This window comes from Bubalus bubalis, chromosome 21 (genome assembly GCF_019923935.1).
Source record: "Bubalus bubalis isolate 160015118507 breed Murrah chromosome 21, NDDB_SH_1, whole genome shotgun sequence".
Classification (NCBI taxonomy): Eukaryota; Metazoa; Chordata; class Mammalia; order Artiodactyla; family Bovidae; genus Bubalus; species Bubalus bubalis.
In genome coordinates this window covers 49,630,971-49,648,138 of record NC_059177.1, presented here as the reverse complement: position 1 = coordinate 49,648,138, position 17,168 = coordinate 49,630,971, and the positions used below count along the sequence as shown (strand labels likewise).

Sequence of the window (17,168 nt, the reverse complement as noted above, 5' to 3'; positions counted from 1 at the left end):
TCTTGACCTGCATATAAATTTCTCAGGAGGCAGGTCAGGTGGTCTGGTATTCCTATCTCTTGAAGAATTTTCCACAGCTTGTTGTGATCCACAAAATCAAGGCTTTGGTATAGTCAATAAAGCAGAGGTAGATGTTTTTCTGGAACTCTCTCGATTTTTCGATGATCCAACGGATGTTGGCAATTTGATTTCTGGTTCCTCTGACTTTTTCTAAATCCAGCTTGAACATTTGGAAGTTCACGGTTCACATACTGTTGAAGCCTGACTTGGAGAATTTTGAGCTTAACTTTGCTAGTGTGTGAGATCAATGCAATTGTTTGGTAGTTTGAACATGCTTTGGCATTGCCTTTCTTTGGGATTGGAATAAAAACTGACCTTTTCCAGCCCTATGGCCACTGCTGAATTTTCCAAATTTGCTGACATATTGAGTGCAGCACTTTCACAGCATCATCTTTTAGTATTTGAAATTTAGTATTTGCAATAGCTCAACTGGAATTCCATCACCTCCACTTGGCTTTGCATTCCAGGATGTCTGGCTCTAGGTGAGTGATCACACCATCGTGATTATCCAGGTCATGAAGATCTTTTTTGTATAGTTCTTCTGTGTATTCTTGCCACCTCTTCTTAATATCTTCTGCTTCCATTAGGTCCATAACATTTCTGTCCTTTATTGTGCCCATCTTTGCATAAAATATTCCCTTGGTATCTCTTAATTTTCTTGAAGAGATCTCTAGTCTTTCCCATTCTATTCTTTTCCTCTGTTCTTTGCATTGATCACTGAGGAAGGCTTTCTTATTTCTCCTTGCTATTCTTTGGAACTCTGCATTCAAATGGGTATATCTTTCCTTTCCTCCTTTGACTTTCACTTCTCTTCTTTTCACAGCTATTTGTAAGGCCTCCTCAGACAACCATTTTGTCATTTTGCATTTCTTTTGCTTGGTGATGGTCTTGATCTCTGCCTCCTGTACAATTTCACAAACCTCCGTCCATAGTTCTTCAGGCACTCTGTCTATTGGATCTAATCCTTTGAATCTATTTGTCACTTCCACTGTATAATCGTAAGGGATTTGATTTAGGTCATACTGAATGATCTAGTGGTTTTCCCTACTTTCTTCAATTTAAGTCTGAATTTGACAATAAGGAGTTCATTATCTGAGCCACAGTCAGCTCCTGGTCTTGTTTTTGCTGACTGTATAGAGCTTCTCCATCTTTGGCTGCAAAGAGTATAATCAATCTGTTTTCGGTATTAACCATCTGGTGATGTCCATGTGTAGAGTCTTCCTTCTTTTGTGTTGTTGGAAGAGGGTGTTTGCTATGATCAGTGCATTCTCTTGGCAAAACTCTATTAGCCTTTGCCCTGCTTCATTCTGTACTCCAAGGCCAAATTTGCCCGTTACTCCAGGTATTTATTGACTTTCTCCTTTTGCATTCCAGTCCCCTATAATGAAAAGGACATCTTTTTTGGGTGTTAGTTCTAGAAGGTCTTATAGGTCTTCATAGAACTGTTCAACTTCAACTTCTTCAGCATTGCTGGTCGGGGCATGGACTTGGATTACTGTAATATTGAATGGTTTGCTTTGGAAATGAAGAGAGATCATTCTGTCGTTTTTGAGATTGCATCTAAGTACTGCATTTTGGACTCTAGTTGATTATGATAGCTACTCCATTTCTTCTAAGGGATTCTTGCCCACAGTAGTAGATATAATGGTCATCTGAGTTAAATTCACCCATTCCAGTCCATTTTAGTTCACTGATTTCTAAAATGTCGACATTCACTCTTGCTATCTCCTGTTTGACCACTTCCAGTTTGCCTTGATTCATGGACCTAACATTCCAGGTTCCTATGAAATACTGCTGTTTACAGCATTGGACTTAACTTCCATCACCAGTTGCATCCACAACTGGGTGTTGTTTTTCTTTGGCTCTGTCTCTTCATTCTTTCTGTATTTATTTCTCCACTGATCTCCAGTAGCATATTGGGCACCTACTGACCTGGGGAGTTTATCTTTCAGTGTCCTATCTTTTTGCCTTTTCATACTGTTCATGGGGTTCTCAAGGCAAGAATACTGAAGCGGTTTGCCATTCCCTTCTCCAGTTGACGACGTTTTGCAGAACTCTCCATCATGACCCGTCCCTACACAGCATGGCTCATAGTTTCACTGAGTTAGACAAGGCTGTGGTCCATGTGATCAGATCGGTTAGTTTCCTGTGATTGTGTTTTTCAGTCTGTCTGCCCTCTGATGGATAAGGATAAGAGGTTTATGGAAGCTTCCTGATGGGAGAGACTGACTGAGAGGGAAACTGGGTCTTGTTCTGATGGGTGGGGCCATGCTCAGTAAATCTTTAATCCAATTTTCTGTTGATGGGCGGGGCTGTGTTCCCTCCCTGTTATTTGACCTGAGGCCAAACTATGGTAGGCTAATGAACATAATGGCGACCTCCTTCAAAAGGTCCCATGCATACACTGCTGCACTCAGGGCCCCCAACCCTGCAGCAGGCCACCCCTGACCCATACCTCCGATGGAGGCTCCTGGACACTCTCGGGCGAGTCTGGGTCAGTCTCTTGTTGGATCACTGCTCTTTTCCCTCCTGAATAGGCCAGAAGCTGCTTTCCTGGGATGGGCATGGGTGTGGAGGCCTCATTACCACATTGATGGCTGGGGCTCCTGGAAGAGCCTGGCATAGGGCCCTTGTGTAAGGTGCTGTTTCTCCAGTAGGAACTATCTGCTACCCCACATTACTGTGAAGACAGAGGGGCTTCACAGCTTTGAACCTGAGTCTCCCTGAGTATAGACCCCAAGCTCTCTGCCCCAAGACTACCCCTACCCTCTACCTGTGACTACCATACTGAACACTATGTGCCAGGTGACCTCAGCTATTTCCAGCCCCATTTCATTGTCTAACTACTACATATTGTCCCCTCTTTACAGGTGATGAAAATGAGGCACAGAGAGGTTAAAATATACCCTAGATCTCACAGGCCCAGCCACCCACCCCCCCGACCCTAGTCCACCCCAACACACTTCCTCTCTAGCTCTTGTGACAAGCCAACTCCTAGGCATCCGTCAGGGTCCAACTTTTAGGTCCTCAGTGAAGCTTCCCTGCCTCCAGGCCAGTCAACACCAGAGCACCCCAGGGTCTCCTTGAAAGCGCCCCCTACAGAAATCAGTGATTGTGCAGTTGTGTGTGTAAACGCCAAGGGTTTTGCCCTCCAGCTGCACTTTGTGAAGGGGGCTTTCCTGGTGGCTCAGATGCTAAAGAATCCGCTTGCAATGCAGGATACCTGGGTTCTATCCCTGGGGTTGGGAAGATCCCCTGCAGAAGGGAATGGCCACCCACTCCAGTATCTTTGCCTAGAGAATTCCATAGACAGAGGATCCTGGCAGGCTACAGTTCCTGGGGTCACAAAGAGTCGAACACAATGGAGCGACTAACACACACTTTTTGCCCCTTGTGACTCTGACAGCACCATGCAGCTCCTCTGCTCTCTGGGAAGAGTGGTGCCTCTGTTTTGCTCCAGGTACCAGCCTGCCCCTGGTGTTGCGGGTCCCTCTGGCCATCTCACAGTTTATTGTGATCCACCCAGTCAAAGGCTTTGGCATAGTCAATAAAGCAGAAATACATGCTTTTCTGGAACTCTCTTGCTTTTTCCATGATCCAGCGGATGTTGGCAATTTGATCTCTGGTTCCTCTGCCTTTTCTAAAACCAGCTTGAACATCAGGAAGTTCACGGTTCACATATTGCTGAAGCCTGGCTTGGAGAATTTTGAGCATTACTTTACTAGTGTGTGAGATGAGTGCAATTGTGCGGTAGTTTGAGCATTCTCTGGCATTGCCTTTCTTTGGGATTGGAATGAAAACTGACCTTTTCCAGTCCTGCGGCCACTGCTGAGTTTTCCAAATTTGCTGGCATATTGAGTGCAGCACTTTCACAGCATCATCTTTCAGGATTTGGAATGGCTCAACTGGAATTCCATCACCTCCACTAGCTTTGTTCGTAGTGATGCTTTCTAAGGCCCACTTGACTTCACATTCCAGGATGTCTGGCTCTAGGTCAGTGATCACACCATCGTGATTATCTGGGTCGTGAAGATCTTTTTTGTACAGTTCTTCTGTGTATTCTTGCCATCTCTTCTTAATATCTTCTGCTTCTGTTAGGTCCATACCATTTCTGTCCTTTATCGAGCTCATCTTTGCATGAAATGTTCCGTTGGTATCTCTGATTTTCTTGAAGAGATCCCTAGTCTTTCCCATTCTGTTGTTTTCCTCTATTTCTTTGCATTGATCGCTGAAGAAGGCTTTCTTATCTCTTCTTGCTGTTCTTTGGAACTCTGCATTCAGATGTTTATATCTTTCCTTTTCTCCTTTGCTTTTCACTTCTCTTCTTTTCACAGCTATTTGTAAGGCCTCCCCAGATAGCCATTTTGCTTTTTTGCATTTCTTTTCCATGGGGATGGTCTTGATCCCTGTCTCCTGTACAATGTCATGAACCTCAGTCCATAGTTCATCAGGCAGTCTATCCATCAGATCTAGTCCCTTAAATCTATTTCTCACTTTCACTGTATAATCATAAGGGATTTGATTTAGGTCATACCTGAATGGTCTAGTGGTTTTCCCTACTTTCTTCAATTTCAGTCTGAATTTGGCAATAAGGAGTTCATGGTCTGAGCCACAGTCAGCTCCTGGTCTTGTTTTTGCTGACTGTATAGAGCTTCTCCATCTTTGGCTGCAAAGAATATAATCAATCTGATTTCGGTGTTGACCATCTGGTGATGTCCATGTGTAGAGTCTTCTCTTGTGTTGTTGGAAGAGGGTGTTTGTTATGACCAGTGCATTCTCTTGGCAAAACTCTATTAGTCTTTGCCTGTTACTCCAGGTGTTTCTTGACTTCCTACTTTTGCATTCCAGTCCCCTGTAGTGAAAAGGACATCTTTTTTGGGTGTTAGTTCTAAAAGGTCTTGTATGCAGATCAAATTTGTATGCAGGTCAGGAAGCAACAGTTAGAAGTGGACATGGAACAACAGATTAGTTCCAAATAGGAAAAGGAGTTCATCAAGGCTGTATATTGTCACCCTGTTTATTTAACTTCTGTGCAGAGTACATCATGAGAAATGCTGGACTGGGAGAAACACAAGCTGGAATCAAGATTGCCGGGAGAAATATCAGTAACCTCAGATATGCAGATGACACCACCCTTATGGCAGAAAGTGAAGAGGAACTCAAAAGCCTCTTGATGAAAGTGAAAGTGGAGAGTGAAAAAGTGGGCTTAAAGCTTAACATTCAGAAAACTAAGATCATGGCATCCGGTCCCACCACTTCATGGGAAATAGATGGGGAAACAGTGGAAACAGTGTCAGACTTTATTTTTCTGGGCTCCAAAATCACTACAGATGGTGACTGCAGCCATGAAATTAAAAGACACTTACTCCTTGGAAGGAAAGTTATGACCAACCTAGATAGCATATTCAAAAGCAGAGACATTGCTTTGCCAACAAAGGTCCGTCTAGTCAAGGCTATGGTTTTTCCTGTGGTCATGTATGGATGTGAGATTTGGACTGTGAAGAAGGCTGAGCACTGAAGAATTGATGCTTTTAAACTGTGGTGTTGGAGAAGACTCTTGAGAGTCCCTTGGACTGCAAGGAGATTCAACCAGTCTATTCTGAAGGAGATCAGCCCTGAGATTTCTTTGGAAGGAATGATGCTAAAGCTGAAAATCCAGTACTTTGGCCACCTCATGTGAAGAGTTGACTCATTGGAAAAGACTCTGATGCTGGGAGGGATTGGGGGCAGGAGGAGAAGGGGACGACAGAGGATGAGATGGCCGGATGGCATCACTGACTCGATGGACGTGAGTCTGAATGAACTCCGGGAGTTGGTGATGGACAGGGAGGCCTGGCGTGCTGTGATTCATGGGGTCACAAAGAGTCGGACACGACTGAGCGACTGATCTTATCTCTGATCTGGCCATCTAATTATGACCCCTCCTGCCCTGTCTGCTGGGCCCACACTGCCACCCAGTGGCAGTGCCTCTCCTAGTTTCACGTGCCACATCTCCATGGATTCTTTCTTCTAGAAAAAACCCTCCCCTGCACCCTAGAGATTCTAGTTGCAGGATCTCTTTGCCCTTCCCAACCCAGAACAGTCACAAGGTGGGTCATGAGAACACACAGCAGTGCCTTCCTCAAGTCGAACTCGTTTGATCTCTAAACTTTCCTGTGTGCAGCCTCTCCTCTCCCCAAAGAACAGTCCACATGCTGTGTGTGTGTGTTGGGGCAGAGGGGGTTCACCTGCCCACCCCCCCAAAACCGCCCCGCAGGCACTCACTGGGCCCCATGGTCATGGTGAGTTATTCGAAAACCTCTCGGCCCCCATCCCCTTGGACATACATTTTTCACGGAGGGTTGTGTGGCCCAGTTTGCCACCTTGTATTGACCTGCTGGGCTTCCCTGGTGGCTTAGAGGTAAAAAAATCTGCCTGCCAATGCAGGAGATGTGGGTTCAATTCCTGAGTCAGGAAGATCCCCTGGAGAAGGAAATGACAACCCACTCCAGTATTCTTGCCTGGGAAATTCCATGGACAGAGGAGCCTGGCAGGCTACCGTCTATGGAATCGCAGAGAGTCGGACACAACTTAGCAACTAAAACAACAGCCCACCTGCCCCAACCCAGCTGTCCCAAATACTGAATCCTCCCATCAATGTGCAGGTGGCAGATGCTTGCTGGAATGTGAGCAGCGAGGGGAACTATGCATCCTGGCTCCCCGAGTCAGTTGCAAAACACGTCTATGATGAGCCCATGTGGAGACTGTGTATGCTGTGTACCCATTGGCTTTGGCGTGGACACTGTGAAACGAGAGGCATTGCCATTGCCTACTTTTTAAATTTCTGTATGGTTCAATTTTATTGTAACAAGCAAGTTTGCTTATGCAATTAAAATTTAATAGAGATTAATTTAAAAATACAAAAGTGTTAAAACAATTGTAATCTAACTCTAGTTTTTAGAAAATAAGAGAGTCCAGAGACCACAGCATGCAGAGATGCCCTTGGCTACAACAAGAGGCCAGCCTCCACCCTCAGCTCTCTGTTGTTGTTCAGTCGCTAAACTGTATCCATCTCTTTGCTACCCCCAATGGACTGCAGCACCCAAGGCTTATCTGTCCTTCCTAGCTCCCTGAGTTTGCTCAGATTCATGTCCATTGAGTTGGTGATACTATCTAATCAACTCATCTTCTGCAACTCTCTTCTCCTTTTGCCTTCAATCTTTCCCAGCATCAGGGTCTTTCCCAATGAGTTGGCTCTTGGCATCACGTGGCCAAAATATTGCAATTTCAGCATCAGCCCTTCCAATGAATATTCAGGGTTGATTTCCTTTAGGATTGACTAGTTTGATCTCCTTGTTGTCCAAGGGACTCTCAAGAGTTTTCTCCAGCACCACAGTTCAAAGACATCAATTCTTCAGCACCCAGCCTTCTTTATTGTCCAACTCTCACATCCATACATGACTACTGGAAAAAACATAGGTCCAACTGTATGGATCTTTGTCAGCAAAGTGGGGTCTCTGCTTTTCAATATGCTGTCTAGGTTTGTCATAGCTTTCCTTCCAAGGAGCAAACATTTTTTAATTTCATGGCTGCTATCCCCATCCACAGTGATTTTGGAACCCAAGAAAATAAAATCTGCTATTTTCTATTTTCTCCTCATCTATTTGCCATGAAGTGATGGGACCAGATGCCATGATCTTAGTTTTTTGAATATTGAGTTTTAAGTCAGCTTTTTCACTCTCTTCCTCCACCTTCATCAAGAGGCTCTTTAGTTCCTCTTCACTTTCTGCCATTAGAGTAGAATCATTTACATATCTGAGGTGGTTGATATTTCTCTCAGCAGTCTTAATTCCAACTTGTGGTTCATCCAGCCCAACAATTTCACATGATGTACTCTACATAGAAGTTAACTATGCAGGGTGACAATATACAGCCTTGTCGCACTCCTTTCTCAGTTTTGAACCAGTCTGTTCCATTGTTCCATGTAAGGTTTTAACTGTTGCTTCTTGATCCATGTACAGGATTTTCAGGAGACAGGTAAGGTGGTCTGGTATTCCCATCTGTTTACGATTTTTCCACAGTTTGTTGTGATCCACACAGTCAAAGGCTTTCTTGTAGTCAATGAAGCAGAAGTAGATGTTTTTATGGAATTCCCTTGCTTTCTCTGTGATCTGATGAATTTGGCAGTTTGATGTCTGGTTCCTCTGCCTTTTCTAAACCCAGATTGTACATCTGGAAGTTCTCAGTTCACATACTGCTGAAGCCTAGCTCGAAGGATTTTGAACATAACCTTTCTAGTATGTGAAATGAGTGCAATTGTCCAGTAGTTTGAACATTCTTTGGCATTGCCTTTCTTTGGGATTGGAATGAAAACTGACTTTTTCCAGTCCCGTGGCCACAGCTGAGTTTTCCAAATTTGCTGACATATTGAGTGCAGCACTTTAAACAGAATCATATTTTAGAATTTGAAATAGCTCAACTGGAATTCCATCACCTCCACTAGCCTTGTTTGTAGTAATGATTAAAAGCTGGCTTTAAACTCAATATTCAAAAAACTAAGATCATGACATCTGGTCCCATCACTTCATGACAAATAGATGGGGGAAAAATAGAAATGTGGCAGATTTTATTTTCTTGGGCTCCAAAATCACTGCGGATGGTGACTGCAGCCATGAAATTAAAAGATGCAGGCCTGAAGACACTTTTGGATACTTGGGTATACAGAGGAGATACTTTCAGTGGGACCGAGGGCACGGTGGGACAGGTCCTGCCAGTGGCCTGTAGATGGCAGCAGAGGCCCACACAGAGATCCTGCCCCAATTCAACCCAACCTTCCCTGTTCCAAGTGAGCCACCTCCTTCTGGGTTGTGGGGTGAGAGAGAAGGGCAGGAGCAGTGCAGGCTTGTTCAAGGAGACAGCCACACACCCTGAAGCTCTAGTCGTTTGCTCTTACGGGCCCTCAGTTTCCTTATTTGTGAAATAAGAGTTAACAGTCTGTGATGGGAAAATGAGTTCAAAATATGTAAGATAATCTAAGATGGGGGCTTCCCTGGTGGCTCGGACAGTAAAGGATCCATCTGCATTGCAGGAGACCTGGGTTCGATCCCTGGGCTGGGAAGATCCCCTGGAGGAGGGCATGGCAACCCACTCCAGTATTCTTGCCTGGAGAATCCCCATGGACAGAGGAGCCTGGCGGGCTGCAGTCCGTGGGGTCCCAAAGAGTTGGACACAATTAAGCGACTAAGCACACAATCTAAGATGGGCTCAGAGTGGAAGGGAAAACCACTTAGCTAATAAAGAATATCTGGCACTAGGGTGGAAGGAGAAGACTTCTTAAACATGACACCAGAAGTTCAAGTCATAAGGTGAAAAGTTGGTGGATATGACCAAATAGGAATTTAGGATTTCTAGTCTTAGGATCGGAGAAGGCAACGGCACCCCACTCCAGTGCTCTTGCCTGGAAAATCCCATGGACGGAGGAGCCTGGTGGGCTGCCATCTATGGGGTCGCAGAGAGTCGGACACGACTGAAGCGACTTAACAGCAGCAGCAGCAGTCTTAGGATGCTGTTTTCCAAGGGAATATGAACAAGAGATGCACAGAAGGGGAGAGATACCAGTGCTAGAAAGATCCCAAGAACAACCAGGAACCAGAGAGACGCGAATCTCAACAAAATTCCATTTCATTCTCCCTGTTGGCAAAAATTAAGACTTTAGACTGGCAGTGGGCAACCACTAAGTTGCAAACCTTACACATTGTACTGGAGGGCCTTTTGGGAGCTTCCAGAGAAAACACTCGATTCCAGGGGCTACCTGGGGCTCCAGGAGAAGATTTTCTGTGCTGCCACTTCCTTGGTGGCTTGTACAATTGGCTGCTCGCACAGCTCACCCGGTAGCCGGCTGCTCTAGCGCTGGGTTTCCCCAGCGGCTGGCGGAGCCTAGGAGGTTTCCGCCCCCTCTAGAAGCCACGCCCCCTATTTCTGCCGCCGCTCTAGGCGGGTCCGGCCCCGCCCCGTCCTGCCTGGGCCAGCCTGGCCCTTTAAGGCTGACCCAGCCCGGCTTGTAGTCGGGGACGCGCGGGGGAGGGGAGCGGTCACGTGGGCAGGCGGCGGCGCGACTATCGGCTCTGGGCGCTCAGGGCCGCGGCCTCTGGCGACCCCTGTCCCTGCCCCTTACCGGCAACCACAGTCCCGTGAGCTGCCGTCAGGTACGCCCTCGTCAGGTACGCCCTCACAGGGCCCCCTCCACCTCCCAATCCCGGGACCTCGCGGCGCTTTCCCCTTTTGACTGGTGGTCGGGGCAGGACTCGCCTGGTGCCCGGCTTGCGTGACCACCGCCCCCTGCCGCGGGTCCGTCCTCTCCAGCAACTCGTTCCTCATTCCCAGCCCTGTCCCCGGCCCGAAGCCCAGTCCGGCTGAGGGCGTCCTTGGCTGGAGTGTATTGAAGGAGTCTGAGCGGAACTCACTCTTCGTCTCTTTCCCAGGTGGCCCCGGACGCGCCAGGCTGGGGCCGCCTCTGAGCGCCCCGCGGGGCCATGGACGTGGAGACAGCAGAGGAGCAGGGGGGCCCTGCGCCCCCGTCAGGTGCACCCTGCGGACCTTGTTCCGCCCGGCGGGAGCCCAAGAAGTACGCAGTGACCGATGACTACCAGTTGTCCAAGCAGGTGCTGGGCTTGGGTGTGAACGGCAAGGTGCTGGAGTGCTTCCACCGGCGCACTGGGCAGAAGTGTGCCCTGAAGGTCAGTGACCCCGCGCTCCCGCATGGGCGGGGGCCCAACAGCAGAGCCCTGTGGATACGGGCTATGCCTAGGGCCTCTGTTAAGCTTCTTAGGCTAAGCATTACCGTTTTCTCTTCTTACTCGTGTGTAAGGCTGGGCTCCTGGTCCCTCCTGCTTCACAGGTGGGGAAACTGAGGCTTAGCTTAGCTAAGCTCAGAATGTCCCAGGGAGCAAGGGGGTGTAGTCAGCTGTGGGTAGAGCCTGCTGTACCCGGAAGCAAGGAGTGAGTAATTCCTGACTCTGGGTTTCTGGTTGGGCCTGTGAGTTTGGGCCTGAGGGGGACCTGCATTCAGCTTGGCTGCTCCTTCTATGAGAAACTCTTCTGACTGGAATGGGTTTCACTTACTTTCAGCCTGAGTCCCCACAAAAGCTTGGGGTGGGGCAATTCTCCTGAGGCCCCTGTCTGCCTAGGCTGGAGTGGTGACATTCTCCCAGGGCTGACTGGTAGGCAAGCCTGACACCCATTGCCCCTGTGGGCAGGAAGCTACTCATGGGCTCCAGATGAGTCAACCAGACCCGTGTTGAAAGGGGCAGACCCTCCTCCGACCTGACCCACCCTGTTTCCTGGGCAGAGGGCGGGCCAGCCATCTAGCCACGTCACATCATAGACTCTCTGTGGGCCTGGTTAAGACCTCGCTGATACAGTTGGAGTCCCGGGAGTCTTGAGGGTGGCTGACCGAGCTATGTAGCCCTGGCTTAGGTCATACAGTTTTGGGCTCAGGACCGTGCCCCGTACCTCGAATCCCTTGACTCTGTCCTCGCTGGGAACTTCACTTAGTTGCAGCCTCTGCCAGCGACCTGGTGGATAGGTAGAGCATGGCAAGGAGCGTGGCTCCTGGAGGTTAGAATACAGCTGAAGATCTTCTCATTTTACAGGTGTTGCAATTATGAGCCCGAGCCCAGAGTCCTGCAGTTGTAGCTCTAATCTTTGGCCTGTATTTGCCAGCTCTGTGACCTTGGACTAGATCTTGGACTCTCAAAAATCAGGTTCCTCTGCTCAAGGGTTGTTAAGATACGGAGTTGGTGTGAGCTTGGAATGGAATCATGCATGTAGAGAAAGTGGCCTGGCACAGGCCTGGCGAGGTTACAGGACTTGCTTAGGGCACAGAGTCTGCAAGTATCTGAGCAGGAACCTGGGCCCAGCTTACCAGGAGTGATAGAGGGGGTCATCTCCCCAGGGTGGTCTTGGAAGGGATCATGAGGATGGGTCTGGAAGATCTCAGGGCTGGGCTGGTGAGGCTGGGTCTCAGGCACAGCTTCTTTGCTTACGAACCCAGCCACGGAGTGGGGTTGGGAGCCCTTCTGGAGCCCCTGGCAGGGGATTCTCCAAGTCCTTCAGGAAAAGGGTGGCTCTTCTGAGGGAAGATGGAGCTAAGGAAGTGAGCAGTGACAATCTTCATTCTCTCCTTCAGCACCATCTTGGCCCTTTCACTCCTGCTTGGGTCAGGGTGCAGCCTGGGTGGGCAAGGGGCCATCTGAAGCCTCTTAATACTGAGGTTTTGGCCCTGTGAGCCAGGGCTGAGCTCTGACCACCCCGTGTGGTACTCCAGAGGCTGTAAGTGAGACAGGGATGGAGTGGGAGGCTGGAGTTCATGGGCCCAGGCAGCACTGGCTTAAGCAGGACTGGCTCTAAGCCTTTTCCCGCAGGTGCTGTGTCTGATAAGTGACTTGGGGGAACTTCTGACTGCAACAACTTTCAGAGCACCTGCTCTTGAATCTAGGGCCTCAGTGGTCCCTGTTGTGGAGTGGAAAGGGGGCAGATGCAGAACAGATTCTCCTGTTGTTCCCCTTTAGGCTTTTTGGGTGAGCATGGCTAGAGATGTTGGCTTGGGATCTTCAGAATTTGGTGTTAGGTTGGCCCGCAAGGGGGACATGGATTCCATGAGGCCCCCACCCCAGCACCTTCCTGTTCTTGCCACCCCCCACCCCACTCCAGTGACCAAATCCCCACCCAACTAGGCAGGTCCTCTCCTGCTTCCAAGATGGGACAACCACAACCTCTAGCACATCATACCTATATTATGAGTGATGGCTCTAGTGAGGCTATAAACCTTTCTGTTTATAGCCTCTGCCGCTGCACAGGAGGGCCAGGACCAGGAGACCTCAGCACATGGCCTGTCTTGGGCCCCGGGAGCTCAGTCAGTCCCTGAGTGGGTCTCAGCCCTCTCTCTGCTTCTGCCTAGCTGTTTCCCCAATTGCCCCTGGTCAGCCTAAGCAGAGGCCCTGGGCTCTGGCCTTTCTGCTTCCCTGGACCTACATCCCTTCCCAGGCAGACCTCTCCTTGTCTTGTAATCTGGCTTTGTCCAGGCCGTCTCTGCCATTTGTGGACCAGGCCTAGTGTCCTGCCCTCTCTTCGTGCCTGTCTTCCTGGCCCTGTTGCTCAAAGTGATAGATAGTGCTTGGCATGAAGCCTGGAACACAGCAGACGCTCATAAAACAGGAAGAGCTGTGGTCAGTGTCCCTGTAGCCGTTGCTGTTCTTTGGGGGCCCCAGAGAAGCAGGCTCCTCCTTCCTGGGGAGCTGGGCCTCTTCTCCTTTCCCTGAGCCCCTGACCACTTGGCCTGATCCGTCTTGTCCTCCCTCACACTCAGCGACTCTCTCCCGAGGAAGCTTCTACCCCCAGTGCCGACATTCCAGTCTCCACACCACCCTTAGCACCTCTGTAGTCCCTTTGGCAGGAACTGGAGGTCTGCCTGCCAAGTGTCTGGGGTAGGGGACTGCCTCCTACTGACCTCTTGTTTGTGATCCCTTCCAGGGCTAACTGGTTCATTGACACCCCATATCTTCACTGCTAAGTGGACGCAGCCACCCCTTCACATGGAGATCCAGTCCCTCAAGCCTTATCCATATAAGAAAGTCAGGACCTGGAGTTAGTTAGTGGTCAGAAGCCACATGACTTGATTGGGATGGGAAATTATAGCAGAGACCAGAATCATCTCCCCTCCTGACTTTCTGCCAAGGACACGTGTGGTCCCTGGCCGCCTGGCAGGCAGAACTGATAGTGACAGTTAGATAAATGGAAACAAAGGCTTGTGGGAGGGAGGTTCCAGAAGGAGGGAACGTATGTATACTTATGGCTGATGCATGCTGATGTGTGGCAGAAACCAACACAATATCGTAAAGCAATTATCCTTCAATTAAAAGTAAATCATAGAAAACAAAAAAACAAAGGCTTGAGTAGCTTGAGGGGATCTGCAGTGGGAGTCTTCTTTCCCAGCCCTGCTCTCTGGCCTCTGGGTCCACTAAAAAATGTTAGGCGCCCCTGGGGCTCCCAGTGCCCTCCTCGTTCTGTCTTTGTCGGAGTGGTGTTTCGGGGTGTTGAATCCACATGCCAGGAGGTCCCTGCGTTGCTCCATGGGTGGGGCTGGCCTGTTGGAGCTGGTGCTGTGGAGCTGGATTTGAGGCCGGGTGGGGCTGCCTGGCAGGCCAGGTACTTTCTCATTTAGCAGCCGCCACCCCTTCACCTACCACCTCCAGACCGGTCAGATCACCGTCTGCAGGGCCTCGTTTACTGCGTTGACACATCAGGAAGCGTGTGGAGGGCTGGCCGCCTCATACAATGGAGTCCCCGCTAGTGGTTTTACTGCATCTCTCCAGGCCGCCCCTCTCCTGAAAGGAAAGAATCTGAGTAACTCCAGTACTACCAGACTCAAGTAGCCTTCTGAACTGCCAGAAGTGGGCAGTTTGTTTTTTGAAATGAGGATCTTAGGGAGGGTGTCAAACCCTATGAAATGCGAATAGCAGGATTTGGGGACAGTTTGAAAATTATTTCTTTATTTTTCGCTATGCTGGGTCTTCATGGCTACACGAGCTTTTTCTCTAGTTGCGACGGGTGGAGGCTACTCTCTAGTGGCGCTCAGGCTTCTCACTGTGGTTTCTCTTGTGGCAGAGCACGGGCTCTAGGGCTCACAGGCTTCAATAGTTGGGGTGCACAGGCTTCTCTGACCTGTGGCATGTGGAATCTTCCCGAATCAGGGGTCGAAACCACGTCCCTTGCATTGGCAGGCAGATTCTCTTCCACTCAGCCACCAGGAAAGTCCCAGAGGGGGATTGTTTTGAGATGCTTCAGGCCCTGCCCAGCTGGCCTCCCTCACAGCTTCAGCAGCTGTGCTCCTAGCCTGCTCTCAGGATCCCCTCTGCTGGGACTTTCAGAATCATTTTCCCACCCCAGGCGGGAACTGATGCCATCTCTCCAGGCTTCAGGCCTTGGTGTTGTGGGGTCTGATACTCCCAGGAATGGCTGACAGTTTTCCGGAGTGTTCTGTCTGTCAGGCCCTGGCCCTGTGCACAATACACGTTATCTTACCTAACTCTTTTCATTCCCATTTTATGGATGAAGACACTGATACTCAGAGAGGTGATCCACTTGCGCAAGACGGCCGGCTGCTGTGTGGCAGGACTGGGACATGTGTCTAGGCAGTTTGATCCCAGAGTCTTAGTGCCTAACTCACCTCATGCCTCATGCAAGTCTGTGGGGACGTAGGAGGCTCTCTGACACTCGGCTCCTGGAAGAAGGCTAACAGCGTCCTCCATGACCGCACTGGGCCCCAGGCGGTCCTGCTGCTGTTTGTCTGCGTCTGTCTAGCTCTCCTTATTGTGCAGGGTGCTATGCTTGGGAGTAGACAGGTGGTGGTACCCCGCCCCCGCCCCGCAAAGCCAGCGCACAAGGACCGTGCTAGCTGTGGGAATGCCTCAGAAAGGGTGTATGGTTCATCTCAAGCCTTGTGAGTCTCAGACAAGCCCAGCCCAGCAAAAGTCCAGGGTGCCACAGGCAGGAAGTTAGGTTGGTGAGTGGGCGAGAGGAAACTGTCAGGACTGGGCCAGCCAGGGGAGGTTTCCTGGAAGAGACTGCCAGCTTTCATGCAGGCCTCTGGTCTGAGAAGCATGTGGATGACAGAGGAGGGCACAGGGTGTGTGTGTGTGTGACAATATGCCTGGTTTGCACAACTCAGCACTTGCTGTGGGGTACTGCTTCCCCACTCCCAGTCTTGTGTCCTCGTAGGATATGCTCATCTCAGCAAGTGGTGTCCAGGCCCTAACAAACTCTGGGGAGCCGTGGAGGGACCAAGGGGCCCTGTGGAAGAAGAGGCAGTTAGGTAGGGTTTGAAGGATTGGGGAAAGGTCAGCGGTGGCTCTCCCTAGCCATTTGTCACAACTCAGATTCATACGTCATCCCACTAGACTAGAAAGTGAAATTGAAAGTGTTAGTTGCTCAGTCGTGTCCAACTCTTTGCGACCTCATGGACTGCAGCCCACCAGGCTCCTCTGTCCGTGAGATTTCCCAGGTAAGTGTACTGGAGTACGTTGCCGCTTCCTTCTCCAGGGGTCTTCTCAACCCAGGGATCGAACCCAGGTCTCCCGCATTGAGGCGTCTGTCTGTCTTTGGTGCCCTCCCTCACTAGGTGGGCAGAAACCTGCCCTCCTTCTCCCAGAACTTTCTTTTGTAGTGTCACCAGGACCCTTGTGAAATGCTATTTCCAGGGATGCTGTAGGGTCTTCTGGGTCACCTGGGCTATTGTTCAGCCCACAGCCTGGTCTCCCTGACAACAGAGGTCTGTTACGTGTCTGCCTGGTCCCCAGGTTTGCCCTTGGGGAAGTTGCTCTCCTACTCGGATCCCTCATCTTCCTCTCCCAGGGCCTCCTTGGGACGTCCTCGTAGGAGGCCCCTGCGAGGGTGCAGCAGGTGGAGCGTCTGGCTCTGCAGGCCCCCAGCCTCATCTGGTCCCAACCTGGCAACTGGCTGCCATGTGTCCAAAGATTATGACCACCAAGCAAGGACTGGGGACAGCGGTTGTCCTTGGGTGAGGCACCTTGCCAGCACACCTGTGCTGTAAAAGTGGGTGCCAGGCCCTATGTGGATGGGTGGGTCTGCTGCTCTAGGGGTATGGAGACCACAGCCCCAGTCAGCTCCCACAGGCTCCTACCTTTTCTGAGGAGAACTTTGCTGCCCTCCCTCCTGCCTCTTTGGGGCCTTGTGTGGCTCCACATGAGAGGCTGCCTGGGCTTGAGAGAGGACCAGACTCTGGGCTTCCTTCCGCCTTCTCCCCGAGTAACCTTGGAAAAAGGCAGTTTGGGATTTTTTTGCAAAACAGTTGTCTTTGTGGCAAGGGGTTTGGATATGTGGTGGGAAGCAGAAGTTGGTCTTGGTGGCTAACATCCCCAGGATCCTGTCATGAGACAGCAAGAGGTTGTAGGTGCAGGGCTCTCATTTGGGGCGGCCTGAGTACATTTCTTTGTTGTTGTTGTTCAGTCACTCAGTCGTGTCCGACTCTTTGTGACCCCATGGACTGCAGCACGCCAGGCTTCCCTGTCCTTCACCATCTCCTGGAGCTTGCTCAGATTGATGTTCACTGA

General features: G+C 50.0%; 1 protein-coding gene across 2 annotated transcripts in view; it reads left to right on the top strand.

The window, feature by feature from the left end:
- The first annotated feature begins 10,084 nt into the window (after positions 1 to 10,084).
- The window catches only part of MAPKAPK3 (MAPK activated protein kinase 3), a 28,642-nt gene continuing 21,558 nt past the window's right edge, over positions 10,085 to 17,168 (top strand). Inside the window, exons 1-2 of one of the 2 annotated variants that reach the window (XM_044934344.2) lie at positions 10,085 to 10,244; positions 10,521 to 10,775. In XM_044934344.2, the coding sequence (XP_044790279.2) occupies positions 10,572 to 10,775 (204 nt within the window). In that variant the 5' untranslated portion in view covers positions 10,085 to 10,244; positions 10,521 to 10,571. Of the gene's footprint in view, positions 10,260 to 10,520; positions 10,776 to 17,168 lie in introns of both variants that reach the window. The other variant, XM_006053327.4, reaches the window with a different exon arrangement.